The 14,507-nt window shown below is 49.2% G+C and overlaps 1 protein-coding gene across 1 annotated transcript; it reads right to left on the bottom strand.

Annotated features, from left to right (window-relative positions):
* Positions 1-2,872: 2,872 nt before the first annotated feature.
* LOC306982681 (ethanolamine kinase 1-like) lies at positions 2,873-14,249 on the bottom strand (the record flags this gene model as incomplete). The annotated part of the gene is made up of 6 exons (XM_079583147.1): positions 2,873-3,140; positions 3,330-3,403; positions 3,521-3,852; positions 12,427-12,578; positions 13,700-13,995; positions 14,106-14,249. The coding sequence occupies 6 exons, from the start codon at positions 14,247-14,249 to the stop codon at positions 2,873-2,875; spliced, it is 1,266 nt and encodes a 421-aa protein (XP_079439273.1).
* Positions 14,250-14,507: the final 258 nt, after the last annotated feature.

The following is a 14,507-nucleotide window of genomic DNA, read 5'->3' as shown; positions in this document are numbered from 1 at the left end:
CTAAAAGCAGAGACAAAAAACCTGAAACAGACCCGGCCGGGGGGGGGGGGGGCACGAGGACACGGGCACAGGTGAAGCACATCAGGGGGCGGGGCCGGCAGGTAACGAGGAAGTCAAACAGAAAATCACCACCTGAGCTTCAGCTGGAGCTTCTCAAGACTTTAATCTGATGGTTTTCTGATTTAAAGATCTGGTCGTGAGTCTGTGTAATATTTATGATGTAAAGACGAGCTTTGTTCTGGTGGTCGTTAGTGTTTCTTTAGTGTTTCTTCAGCGTTTCTTCAGCGTTTCTTCAGTTTTATGGATAATGGAGATAATGAGGCCGAGTCTGTTTGAAGATCAAGGAAAACACGTTTTAAAAATGGATGAACAAAACAAACAATGATCCTGAGTTTAAGAAGAAACGTTAAAGACTTCACACAAACATCGTGGAGCTTCTTCTCCGTGAAACTCTCTGACCCCACTACTTTATTACTTTATTACCTTATTACTTTATTAGTTTAATGACGCTGCAGGTGAATTTACTGAGCCGGGGCTAAAGGTCGAGGTCGTTATGTTGTGTTGTTTTGTTGCTGTTGTTGTTGTTGTTGTTGTGTTGTGTTGTGTTATTGTGTTGTTGTGTTGCACCTGATTCACCTTCAGACACTGTGTGTGTTTTAGTGCGATGTGTAAATGAGCCGTGTGTAAAAGTCCTCACAGCCAAAATGATTATTCTACTAAAAACAGTCACATGATCACATGGTCACATGATCACAGAGTCACATGATCACAGAGTCACATGATCACAGAGTCACCGGGTCCTGCAGAGTTGATTAAAGACGCTGTTTCAGTTTCCTTTGAGCCTCCTGTATCCCTGACCTTTGACCTCTCTGCACACTCATGTCTTTAGTTCTGCCGACTCAGAACCTTTGTGTGTTTGTCAAACTGTCGACTCAGGAATCGTGTTTCTCTGATGATCCTGTACATGTGTCACTGATGTCACTGATTTAACCTCCTGATTATTCTCAGCCCGTGTGGCTCGAAAAGAAATAAAGGATCAAAACCTGTTCACAATGTAGCGTGAGATTGTCTTATTCTCACGTGATTCCAGATGATTTTTGAAGGTGATTTTAGGTGATTTTTAGATGATTCCAGATGATTTGAGATGATTCCATGTGATTCCAGATGATTTTCAGGTGATTCCAGATGATTTTTTTTAAAGGTGATTTTAGATGATTTTTAGATGATTCCAGATGATTTCACATGATTCCAGATGATTTGAGATGATTCCAGATGATTTTCAGGTGATTCCAGATGATTTTTTTAAAGGTGATTTTAGATGATTTTTAGATGATTCCAGATGATTTCACATGATTCCAGATGATTTGAGATGATTCCAGATGATTTTCAGGTGATTCCAGATGATTTTTTTAAAGGTGATTTTAGAGGATTTTTAGATGATTCCAGATGATTTCACGTGATTCCAGATGATTTTCAGGTGATTCCAGATGATTTTTTTAAAAGGTGATTTTAGATGATTTTTAGATGATTTCAGATGATTTTCAGGTGATTCCAGGTGATTTTAGATGATTTTTAGATGATTCCAGATGATTTCACGTGATTCCAGATGATTTTTTTATGTGAAAATCATCTAAAAGAATCATCTAAAAGATGATTTTCAGGTGATTTTTAGATGATTCCAGATGATTTTTTAGGTGATTTTAGATGATTTTTAGATGACTCCTGATTATTTCAAGTGATTTTCAGGTGATTTTCAGGTGATTTTCAGGTGATTTTCAGGTGATTGCAGGTGATTTGAGATGATTCCAGGTGATTCCAGATGATTTTTAGGTGATTTTAGATGATTCCAGGTGATTCCAGGTGGTTTGAGATGATTCCAGGTGATTTGAGATGATTCCAGGTCATTCCAGATGTGTGTAATGTCTTCTGTCTTCAGTCCGGGAAGGTCAGATCTCTGCGCTCACACGAGTCCGAGCCTGAACTAACGGAGCCGGAGTCGCCTCAGGATCAAACAACGACGCGCTGCCAAATTAATAAAACATTTGAGACAAAATGACCACAAATGCAGGAATTGCAGAAACAGTGGGAAAAGTGAAAAGTGAAAAAGAGGAATGCGGGAGGTCCTCTGATCCTCTGATCCTCTGATCCTCGCCGTGGCCGCCTGCTCTCTGTCTGTTGTTAATATTTCACACTTTTCTCTCGGTCTTTTCCTCTGAGGCGGCTCAGATCTGAAGCTTTGAACTGCACAGCCTCAGAAACATAAACGTCTGAGCGGGGAGGGAGGGGCCGACGGCGCAGACCGGCCGCCTCTCGTCCCTCAGTCTGCCCCGGGCACAGCACACGCTTTGAACACGCCGGTCAGAGCCGTGTCCAGGATGTTCAGGATTTAAATGAGAGTCGTCGGTTCATTTAGACGAACATGAGACCACGTTCAAATCAGGAAAAGAATCATTTTAATCAGAGTGAACTGAGGTATTTATACTTCATGTAAAGACAAAAGTACGGAGGACTGTGGCTGCCAAACAATAAATATATCTATACATAAATAAATATAATAAAGATCAAATACATGCATTTATTAAAATATGTGCATTTATGTATTTATAGATACATTTATTGTTTGGCAGCCACGGTCCTCCATACAAAGCACTTCTTCCACTGCAGATGTATTTAACCTCCACCTAAACACAACGCATTTTTGCAGTTTTACTCAAATCTAAAGCTTCTGGACTGGAGTTTACAGCCTATAGACCAGTGTAGTGCCTCATTTGAAAGCTAAGAACATGCACTTTTACAATGTTGTGTTTCCTGATGAGCCACGAGAGTCTGGACTAACTTTGGCCCAAACACGAGCTTCACTTTGAGGTCATTGTTACAGTTTCTCGTTATTAAACAGTTTGTGCTCCAGCGGCTCCAGCGGCTCCAGGTCCAGCGGCTCCAGGTCCAGCGGCTCCAGGTCCAGCGGCTCCAGGTCCAGCGGCTCCAGGTCCAGCGGCTCCAGGTCCAGCGGCTCCAGCGGCTCCAGGTCCAGCGGCTCCAGGTCCAGCGGCTCCAGCGGCTCCAGGTCCAGTGGCTCCAGGTCCAGGCTCAGATACTGATCTCTCTTCTGGAAGTAGAAGTCGAGTCTTGTCGCGGCGTAACTGAAACACATTGATGGAACAGGTCACTTTACTGCAGGAGCTTCTCTGTTCCTCCTAAAGTCACCAACTCAAAGGTAGATCTATGAAACATCTGCACCCTGGACCTTTGTTTAAGCTCCAGGTTCTCCTGATGAGGCAGAGTCACAGCTCAGGTAAAGGTCAGGCTCTCCTCTGGTCATCAGGGTTTACCTGCTGAAGTCGAAGTGGATGTTGGAGAGTCTGGCCTGCAGAATGGCCCACATGCCCCAGAACAGGTTGGACGCCTGAAACGGAGAACCAGGAGAACCAGGGTCAGACCCCAGAGTAAGAAAGGAACCTCCTCCCTGCTCCCACCGGGGGGCGACAGTGAAGAGCGTCGTGTTGAAGGCGGAGACTCTGACCAGGGAGAACTTGCAGACGTGGACGTAAAGGCGCGTCACTTCCTGCTCGCTGACGTCGTGGAGCTGGTGGAGGTTCTGGTGGTTGAGGTTCTCCTGGTGGTTGAGGTTCTCCTGGTGGAGCTGGTGGAGGTTCTCCTGGTGGTTGAGGCTCTCCTGGTTGTGGAGGTGGAAGTGTCGGAGGTAGGTCCTGATCCAGTCGCGCTGCAGGCTCTCGCTCGGGTATCGACTGTAATCCACGGCGTCGACTCCGGCGAACTCGTTGAAGTGGTTCCCGATGTCGAAGGCCTGATGGTTCAGAGACGCGTACTCGAAATCGATGAAGCGAACAGTCCCTGAGGAGGAGACAGAGGAGACACAGAGGAGACAGAGGAGACAGAGGAGACACAGAGGAGACAGAGGAGACAGAGGAGACAGAGGAGACAGAGGAGACAGAGGAGACAGAGGAGACAGAGGAGACAGAGGAGACACAGAGGAGACAGAGGAGACAGAGGAGACACAGAGGAGACAGAGGAGACAGAGGAGACAGAGGAGACAGAGGAGACAGAGGAGACAGAGGAGACAGAGGAGACACAGGAGACAGAGGAGACAGAGGAGACACAGAGGAGACAGAGGAGACAGAGGAGACACAGGAGACAGAGGAGACAGAGGAGACACAGAGGAGACAGAGGAGACAGAGGAGAGAGAGGAGACAGAGGAGACACAGAGGAGACAGAGGAGACAGAGGAGACAGAGGAGACAGAGGAGACAGAGGAGACAGAGGAGACACAGAGGAGACAGAGGAGACAGAGGAGTCAGAGGAGAAAGAGGAGACAGAGGAGACAGAGGAGACAGAGGAGAAAGAGGAGACAGAGGAGACAGAGGAGACAGAGGAGACAGAGGAGACAGAGGAGAAAGAGGAGACAGAGGAGACAGAGGAGACAGAGGAGACAGAGGAGACAGAGGAGACAGAGGAGAAAGAGGAGACAGAGGAGACAGAGGAGACAGAGGAGACAGAGGAGAAAGAGGAGACAGAGGAGACAGAGGAGACAGAGGAGACAGAGGAGACAGAGGAGACAGAGGAGACAGAGGAGACAGAGGAGACAGAGGAGAAAGAGGAGACAGAGGAGACACAGAGGAGACACAGGAGACACAGAGGAGACAGAGGAGACAGAGGAGACAGAGGAGACACAGAGGAGACAGAGGAGACAGAGGAGACAGAGGAGACAGAGGAGACAGAGGAGACAGAGGAGAAAGAGGAGACAGAGGAGACAGAGGAGACAGAGGAGACACAGAGGAGACACAGGAGACACAGAGGAGACAGAGGAGACAGAGGAGACAGAGGAGACACAGAGGAGACAGAGGAGACAGAGGAGACATGAGGAGACAGAGGAGACACAGAGGAGACAGAGGAGACACAGAGGAGACATGAGGAGACAGAGGAGACACAGAGGAGACAGAGGAGACACAGAGGAGACAGAGGAGACACAGGAGACAGAGGAGACATGAGGAGACACAGAGGAGACAGAGGAGACAGAGGAGACACAGAGGAGACATGAGGAGACAGAGGAGACACAGGAGACAGAGGAGACATGAGGAGACACAGAGGAGACAGAGGAGACAGAGGAGACATGAGGAGACAGAGGAGACACAGGAGACAGAGGAGACATGAGGAGACACAGAGGAGACAGAGGAGACAGAGGAGACACAGAGGAGACATGAGGAGACACAGAGGAGACAGAGGAGACAGAGGAGACAGAGGAGACAGAGGAGACATGAGGAGACAGAGGAGACAGAGGAGACACAGAGGAGACATGAGGAGACAGAGGAGTCAGAGGAGACAGAGGAGACATGAGGAGACAGAGGAGACAGAGGAGACACAGAGGAGACATGAGGAGACAGAGGAGTCAGAGGAGACAGAGGAGACAGAGGAGACACAGAGGAGACATGAGGAGACAGAGGAGACAGAGGAGACACAGGAGACAGAGGAGACACAGAGGAGACACAGGAGACAGAGGAGACACAGAGGAGACACAGGAGACAGAGGAGACAGAGGAGACACAGAGGAGACAGAGGAGACACAGAGGAGACAGAGGAGACACAGAGGAGACACAGAGGAGACACAGAGGAGACACAGAGGAGACACAGAGGAGACACAGAGGAGACAGAGGAGACACAGAGGAGACATGAGGAGACAGAGGAGACAGAGGAGACACAGAGGAGACAGAGGAGACACAGAGGAGACATGAGGAGACACAGAGGAGACATGAGGAGACAGAGGAGACAGAGGAGACAGAGGAGACACAGAGGAGACAGAGGAGACACAGAGGAGACAGAGGAGACATGAGGAGACAGAGGAGACACAGAGGAGACAGAGGAGACACAGAGGAGACATGAGGAGACACAGAGGAGACATGAGGAGACAGAGGAGACAGAGGAGACAGAGGAGACACAGAGGAGACAGAGGAGACACAGAGGAGACAGAGGAGACACAGAGGAGACAGAGGAGACACAGAGGAGACACAGAGGAGACAGAGGAGACACAGAGGAGACAGAGGAGACACAGAGGAGACACAGAGGAGACACAGAGGAGACAGAGGAGACAGAGGAGACATGAGGAGACAGAGGAGACACAGAGGAGACATGAGGAGACAGAGGAGACACAGAGGAGACAGAGGAGACAGAGGAGACATGAGGAGACAGAGGAGACAGAGGAGACACAGAGGAGACATGAGGAGACAGAGGAGACACAGAGGAGACAGAGGAGACAGAGGAGACAGAGGAGACAGAGGAGACAGAGGAGACATGAGGAGACAGAGGAGACACAGAGGAGACAGAGGAGACACAGAGGAGACACAGAGGAGACAGAGGAGACAGAGGAGACAGAGGAGACACAGAGGAGACAGAGGAGACACAGAGGAGACAGAGGAGACACAGAGGAGACAGAGGAGACACAGAGGAGACACAGAGGAGACACAGAGGAGACAGAGGAGACAGAGGAGACACAGAGGAGACAGAGGAGACAGAGGAGACACAGAGGAGACAGAGGAGACACAGAGGAGACACAGAGGAGACACAGAGGAGACACAGAGGAGACATGAGGAGACAGAGGAGACACAGAGGAGACACAGAGGAGACAGAGGAGACAGAGGAGACACAGAGGAGACACAGAGGAGACATGAGGAGACAGAGGAGACAGAGGAGACACAGAGGAGACAGAGGAGACACAGAGGAGACATGAGGAGACAGAGGAGACAGAGGAGACAGAGGAGACAGAGGAGACACAGAGGAGACAGAGGAGACACAGAGGAGACACAGAGGAGACAGAGGAGACAGAGGAGACACAGAGGAGACACAGAGGAGACAGAGGAGACAGAGGAGACACAGAGGAGACAGAGGAGACACAGAGGAGACAGAGGAGACATGAGGAGACACAGAGGAGACACAGAGGAGACACAGAGGAGACAGAGGAGACACAGAGGAGACAGAGGAGACATGAGGAGACAGAGGAGACATGAGGAGACAGAGGAGACACAGAGGAGACAGAGGAGACAGAGGAGACATGAGGAGACAGAGGAGACAGAGGAGACACAGAGGAGACAGAGGAGACACAGAGGAGACAGAGGAGACACAGAGGAGACACAGAGGAGACACAGAGGAGACAGAGGAGACAGAGGAGACATGAGGAGACAGAGGAGACACAGAGGAGACACAGAGGAGACACAGAGGAGACAGAGGAGACACAGAGGAGACACAGAGGAGACAGAGGAGACACAGAGGAGACACAGAGGAGACACAGAGGAGACAGAGGAGACAGAGGAGACAGAGGAGACAGAGGAGACATGAGGAGACAGAGGAGACAGAGGAGACATGAGGAGACACAGAGGAGACATGAGGAGACAGAGGAGACAGAGGAGACATGAGGAGACACAGAGGAGACACAGAGGAGACAGAGGAGACAGAGGAGACAGAGGAGACAGAGGAGACATGAGGAGACAGAGGAGACAGAGGAGACATGAGGAGACACAGAGGAGACATGAGGAGACAGAGGAGACAGAGGAGACATGAGGAGACATGAGGAGACAGAGGAGACAGAGGAGACATGAGGAGACAGAGGAGACACAGAGGAGACAGAGGAGACACAGAGGAGACAGAGGAGACAGAGGAGACACAGGAGACAGAGGAGACACAGAGGAGACAGAGGAGACACAGGAGACACAGAGGAGACACAGAGGAGACAGAGGAGACAGAGGAGACAGAGGAGACAGAGGAGACACAGGAGACAGAGGAGACACAGAGGAGACAGAGGAGACACAGAGGAGACACAGAGGAGACACAGAGGAGACACAGAGGAGACACAGAGGAGGACAGAGGAGACAGAGGAGACAGAGGAGACACAGGAGACACAGAGGAGACACAGAGGAGACAGAGGAGACACAGGAGACAGAGGAGACACAGAGGAGACAGAGGAGACACAGAGGAGACACAGAGGAGACAGAGGAGACACAGGAGACAGAGGAGACACAGAGGAGACAGAGGAGACACAGAGGAGACACAGAGGAGACACAGAGGAGACAGAGGAGACACAGAGGAGACAGAGGAGACAGAGGAGACAGAGGAGACAGAGGAGACAGAGGAGACACAGAGGAGACAGAGGAGACAGAGGAGACACAGAGGAGACAGAGGAGACAGAGGAGACAGAGGAGACAGAGGAGACACAGAGGAGACACAGAGGAGACACAGAGGAGACAGAGGAGACAGAGGAGACACAGAGGAGACAGAGGAGACACAGGAGACACAGAGGAGACACAGAGGAGACAGAGGAGACACAGGAGACAGAGGAGACAGAGGAGACACAGAGGAGACAGAGGAGACACAGAGGGAGACACAGAGGAGACAGAGGAGACAGAGGAGACACAGAGGAGACAGAGGAGACAGAGGAGACAGAGGAGACAGAGGAGACACAGAGGAGACACAGAGGAGACACAGAGGAGACAGAGGAGACACAGAGGAGACAGAGGAGACAGAGGAGACACAGAGGAGACAGAGGAGACAGAGGAGACACAGAGGAGACAGAGGAGACAGAGGAGACACAGAGGAGACACAGAGGAGACAGAGGAGACAGAGGAGACACAGAGGAGACACAATATTAAAGAACTCCTGAAACCTAAATCCTGGATCTGCTGTATTTAAGCTCAGAACTAAAACTCAAATATTTGATCCAGCGTTTCATCCAAACCAGAAAGACCTGAAAACTCCGTTTACGAGGCTCCAATACTTTTACTGAAACGACTAGAACTACTGTAGAACTACAGTAGTACTACAGTAGTACTACAGTAGTATTACAGTAGTACTACAGTAGTACTACAGTAGTATTACAGTAGTACTACAGTAGTACTACAGTAGTATTACAGTAGTACTACAGTAGTATTTGCAGTATTTGTACCTCGCTCCTGGTCGTAGATGATGTTGTTGTGCAGCAGTAGTAGTACTACAGTAGTACTACAGTAGTACTACAGTAGTATTTGCAGTATTTGTACCTCGCTCCTGGTCGTAGATGATGTTGTTGTGCAGCAGTAGTACTACAGTAGTATTACAGTAGTACTACAGTAGTATTTGCAGTATTTGTACCTCGCTCCTGGTCGTAGATGATGTTGTTGTGCAGCAGTAGTAGTACTACAGTAGTATTACAGTAGTACTACAGTAGTATTTGCAGTATTTGTACCTCGCTCCTGGTCGTAGATGATGTTGTTGTGCAGCAGTAGTACTACAGTAGTATTACAGTAGTACTACAGTAGTATTTGCAGTATTTGTACCTCGCTCCTGGTCGTAGATGATGTTGTTGTGCAGCAGTAGTAGTACTACAGTAGTATTACAGTAGTACTACAGTAGTATTTGCAGTATTTGTACCTCTCTCCTGGTGGTAGATGATGTTGTTGTGCAGCAGTAGTACTACAGTAGTACTACAGTAGTACTACAGTAGTACTGCAGTAGTATTTGCAGTATTTGTACCTCTCTCCTGGTGGTAGATGATGTTGTTGTGCAGCAGTAGTACTACAGTAGTACTACAGTAGTACTGCAGTAGTATTTGCAGTATTTGTACCTCTCTCCGGGTGGTAGATGATGTTGTTGTGCAGCAGTAGTAGTATTACAGTAGTACTACAGTAGTATTTGCAGTATTTGTACCTCGCTCCTGGTTGTAGATGATGTTGTTGTGCAGCAGTAGTACTACAGTAGTATTACAGTAAGTAGTATTTGCAGTATTTGTACCTCGCTCCTGGTCGTAGATGATGTTGTTGTGCAGTAGTAGTACTACAGTAGTATTACAGTAGTACTACAGTAGTATTTGCAGTATTTGTACCTCTCTCCTGGTGGTAGATGATGTTGTTGTGCAGCAGTAGTACTACAGTAGTACTGCAGTAGTATTTGCAGTATTTGTACCTCGCTCCTGGTCGTAGATGATGTTGTTGTGCAGCAGTAGTAGTACTACAGTAGTACTAAAGTAGTACTACAGTAGTATTTGCAGTATTTGTACCTCGCTCCTGGTCGTAGATGATGTTGTTGTGCAGCAGTAGTAGTACTACAGTAGTATTACAGTAGTACTACAGTAGTATTTGCAGTATTTGTACCTCGCTCCTGGTCGTAGATGATGTTGTTGTGCAGCAGCAGTAGTACTACAGTAGTATTACAGTAGGACTACAGTAGTATTTGCAGTATTTGTACCTCGCTCCTGGTCGTAGATGATGTTGTTGTGCAGTAGTAGTAATACTACAGTAGTATTACAGTAGTACTACAGTAGTATTTGCAGTATTTGTACCTCGCTCCTGGTGGTAGATGATGTTGTTGTGCAGCAGTAGTACTACAGTAGTATTACAGTAGTACTACAGTAGTATTTGCAGTATTTGTACCTCGCTCCTGGTCGTAGATGATGTTGTTGTGCAGCAGTAGTAGTACTACAGTAGTACTACAGTAGTATTTGCAGTATTTGTACCTCGCTCCTGGTCGTAGATGATGTTGTTGTGCAGCAGTAGTACTACAGTAGTATTACAGTAGTACTACAGTAGTATTTGCAGTATTTGTACCTCGCTCCTGGTCGTAGATGATGTTGTTGTGCAGCAGTAGTAATACTACAGTAGAACTACAGTAGTACTACAGTAGTATTTGCAGTATTTGTACCTCGCTCCTGGTCGTAGATGATGTTGTTGTGCAGCAGTAGTAGTACTACAGTAGTATTACAGTAGTACTACAGTAGTATTTGCAGTATTTGTACCTCGCTCCTGGTCGTAGATAATGTTGTTGTGCAGTAGTAGTACTACAGTAGTACTACAGTAGTACTACAGTAGTATTACAGTAGTACTACAGTAGTATTTGCAGTATTTGTACCTCGCTCCTGGTCGTAGATGATGTTGTTGTGCAGCAGTAGTACTACAGTAGTACTACAGTAGTACTACAGTAGTACTGCAGTAGTATTTGCAGTATTTGTACCTCGCTCCTGGTCGTTGATGATGTTGTTGTGCAGCAGTAGTAGTACTACAGTAGTATTACAGTAGTACTACAGTAGTATTTGCAGTATTTGTACCTCGCTCCTGGTCGTTGATGATGTTGTTGTGCAGCAGTAGTAGTACTACAGTAGTATTACAGTAGTACTACAGTAGTATTTGCAGTATTTGTACCTCGCTCCTGGTCGTTGATGATGTTGTTGTGCAGCAGTAGTAGTACTACAGTAGTATTACAGTAGTACTACAGTAGTATTTGCAGTATTTGTACCTCGCTCCTGGTCGTTGATGATGTTGTTGTGCAGCAGTAGTAGTACTACAGTAGTATTACAGTAGTACTACAGTAGTATTTGCAGTATTTGTACCTCGCTCCTGGTCGTTGATGATGTTGTTGTGCAGCAGTAGTAGTACTACAGTAGTATTGCAGTAGTACTACAGTAGTATTTGCAGTATTTGTACCTCGCTCCTGGTGGTAGATGATGTTGTTGTGCAGTAGTAGTATTACAGTAGTACTACAGTAGTATTACAGTAGTAATACAGTAGTATTACAGTAGTACTACAGTAGTATTTGCAGTATTTGTACCTCGCTCCTGGTCGTAGATGATGTTGTTGTGCAGCAGTAGTAGTACTACAGTAGTATTACAGTAGTACTACAGTAGTATTTGCAGTATTTGTACCTCGCTCCTGGTCGTAGATGATGTTGTTGTGCAGTAGTAGTACTACAGTAGTATTACAGTAGTACTACAGTAGTACTACAGTAGTACTACAGTAGTACTGCAGTAGTATTTGCAGTATTTGTACCTCTCTCCTGGTGGTAGATGATGTTGTTTTGCAGTAGTAGTACTACAGTAGTACTACAGTAGTATTTGCAGTATTTGTACCTCGCTCCTGGTCGTAGATGATGTTGTTGTGCAGCAGTAGTAGTACTACAGTAGTATTACAGTAGTACTACAGTAGTATTTGCAGTATTTGTACCTCGCTCCTGGTGGTAGATGATGTTGTTGTGCAGCAGTAGTAGTACTACAGTAGTACTACAGTAGTATTTGCAGTATTTGTACCTCGCTCCTGGTCGTAGATGATGTTGTTGTGCAGCAGTAGTAGTACTACAGTAGTACTACAGTAGTATTTGCAGTATTTGTACCTCGCTCCTGGTCGTAGATGATGTTGTTGTGTAGCAGTAGTAGTACTACAGTAGTACTACAGTAGTACTACAGTAGTACTACAGTAGTACTACAGTAGTATTTGCAGTATTTGTACCTCTCTCCGGGTCGTAGATGATGTTGTTGTGCAGCAGTAGTAGTACTACAGTAGTACTACAGTAGTACTACAGTAGTATTTGCAGTATTTGTACCTCTCTCCGGGTCGTAGATGATGTTGTTGTGCAGCAGTAGTAGTACTACAGTAGTACTACAGTAGTATTTGCAGTATTTGTACCTCTCTCCGGGTCGTAGATGATGTTGTTGTGCAGCAGGTCGTTGTGACTCAGAACCACAGGACTCTGGACTCGGCCGAGTCTGGATTTTAACAGCTCCATCTCGGTTCTCAACACGTGCGGGCCTGGGAGCGGCCCGGCCCAGTGCCGCCACCTACAGGCCCCGTCAGGAAACACAGGCCACGTCAGGAAACACAGGCCACGTCAGGAAACACAGGCCTGAGCGTCAGTGTAACTGCATCACACTTTACACTCACATTTAACACTCACCTGTTCTCTGATTGGTCTGTGTGATTCTCCCTCTGCTCTGATTGGCTGTCGTCCTCTCTGCTCTCTGATTGGCTGTCGTCCTCTCTGCTCTCTGATTGGCTGTCGTCCTCTCTGCTCTCTGATTGGCTGTCGTCCTCTCTGCTCTCTGATTGGCTGTCGTCCTCTCTGCTCTCTGATTGGCTGTCGTCCTCTCTGCTCTCTGATTGGCTGGTTTGAATGAGTTTCAGGAAGTGCTCCATCTTCTTCCACAGAAACGGCTCCGACTCAGAGCTTTGAGTCTGAACAGAGTGAAGCCGAGCCATCTCCGCCGCGACCAACCTGCGGCAAACACCAGCGTTCACGAGGCTCCGCCCCCTGTGGCTCCGCCCCCTGTAGTTACCTGTAGCTCCGCCCCTGTAGTCGCCTGTAGCCCCGCCCCTGTAGTCGCCTGTAGCCCCGCCCCTGTAGTCACCTGTAGCCCCGCCCCCTGTAGCCCCGCCCCTGTAGTCACCTGTAGCCCCGCCCCCTGTAGCCCCGCCCCCTGTAGTCACCTGTAGCCCCGCCCCCTGTAGTCACCTGTACACCTCTGGCTGTGTGAGCTGGCTGGATCTCAGTGGCGCCCCCTGTAGCCCCGCCCCCTGTAGCCCCGCCCCCTGTAGCCCCCTGTAACCCCGCCCCCTGTAGCTCCCTGTAACCCCGCCCCCTGTAGCCCCGCCCCCTGTAGCTCCCTGTAGCCCCGCCCCCTGTAGTCACCTGTACACCTCTGGCCGTGTGAGCTGGCTGGATCTCAGTGGCGCCCCCTGTAGCCCCGCCCCTGTAGTCACCTGTAGCTCCGCCCCCTGTAGTCACCTGTAGCCCCGCCCCCTGTAGCCCCGCCCCCTGTAGTCACCTGTACACCTCTGGCTGTGTGAGCTGGCTGGATCTCAGTGGCGCCCCCTGTAGCCCCGCCCCCTGTAGTCACCTGTAGCTCCGCCCCCTGTAGTCACCTGTAGCCCCGCCCCCTGTAGCCCCGCCCCCTGTAGTCACCTGTACACCTCTGGCTGTGTGAGCTGGCTGGATCTCAGTGGCGCCCCCTGGAGGAACTGGTAGCAGATGCCGTTGCTGAAGCTGCAGTAAACCTTGGAGCCTAAGCCTCGCGTCTCCAGGAGCCGCAGCGTCCGCACCTCCTCACGCCGGTCCACGTACAGCTCCGTGTGGCGCCCGTAAACCCGCACCAGCACGGCGTCCGCGTCAGCCCCGCCCCCGGCCACGCCCCCGGCCACGCCCCGCTCCGGCCGCAGGAAGCAGCCGATCAGACGGTTGGTCATTCCCTCCGTGAACGTCTGAAACAGGAGAGTTTAAAGGTCACTTCAGTCTGTGAGCAGCAGGGTGCGCTGTGTGAACGTGAGGTAGTGCAGGTGTGTGAGCAGCAGGGGGCGCTGTGGGGACCGACCTTCATGTGGACCTGCTCCGGGCTCCAGTCCGGTCTGAGCGACTGCAGGAGGGTCAGGATCCCGGCTCTCGGCTCGGCCTCGTCGATCTCCAAGTCCACGTGAAGCACCTCAGGAACGTCCTCCATCGCCAGAAACTGGGACATGACTGGGACAAGACTGGGACAAGACTGGTACAAGACTGGGACAAGACTGGGATAAAACTGGGACAAAACTGGGATAAAACTGGGATTAAACCGGGACAAAACTGGGACAATACTGAGACAAGACTGGGATAAAACTGGGACAAAACCGGGACAAAACCGGGACAAAACTGGGACAAAACTGGGACAAAACTGGGACAAAACTGGGATTAAACCGGGACAAAACTGGGACAATACTGAGACAAGACTGGGATTAAACCG

Source organism: Gobius niger (genome assembly GCF_951799975.1).
Source record: "Gobius niger genome assembly, contig: SCAFFOLD_32, whole genome shotgun sequence".
Taxonomy (NCBI): Eukaryota; Metazoa; Chordata; class Actinopteri; order Gobiiformes; family Gobiidae; genus Gobius; species Gobius niger.
This window is presented reverse-complemented; position numbering and strand designations above follow the sequence as displayed.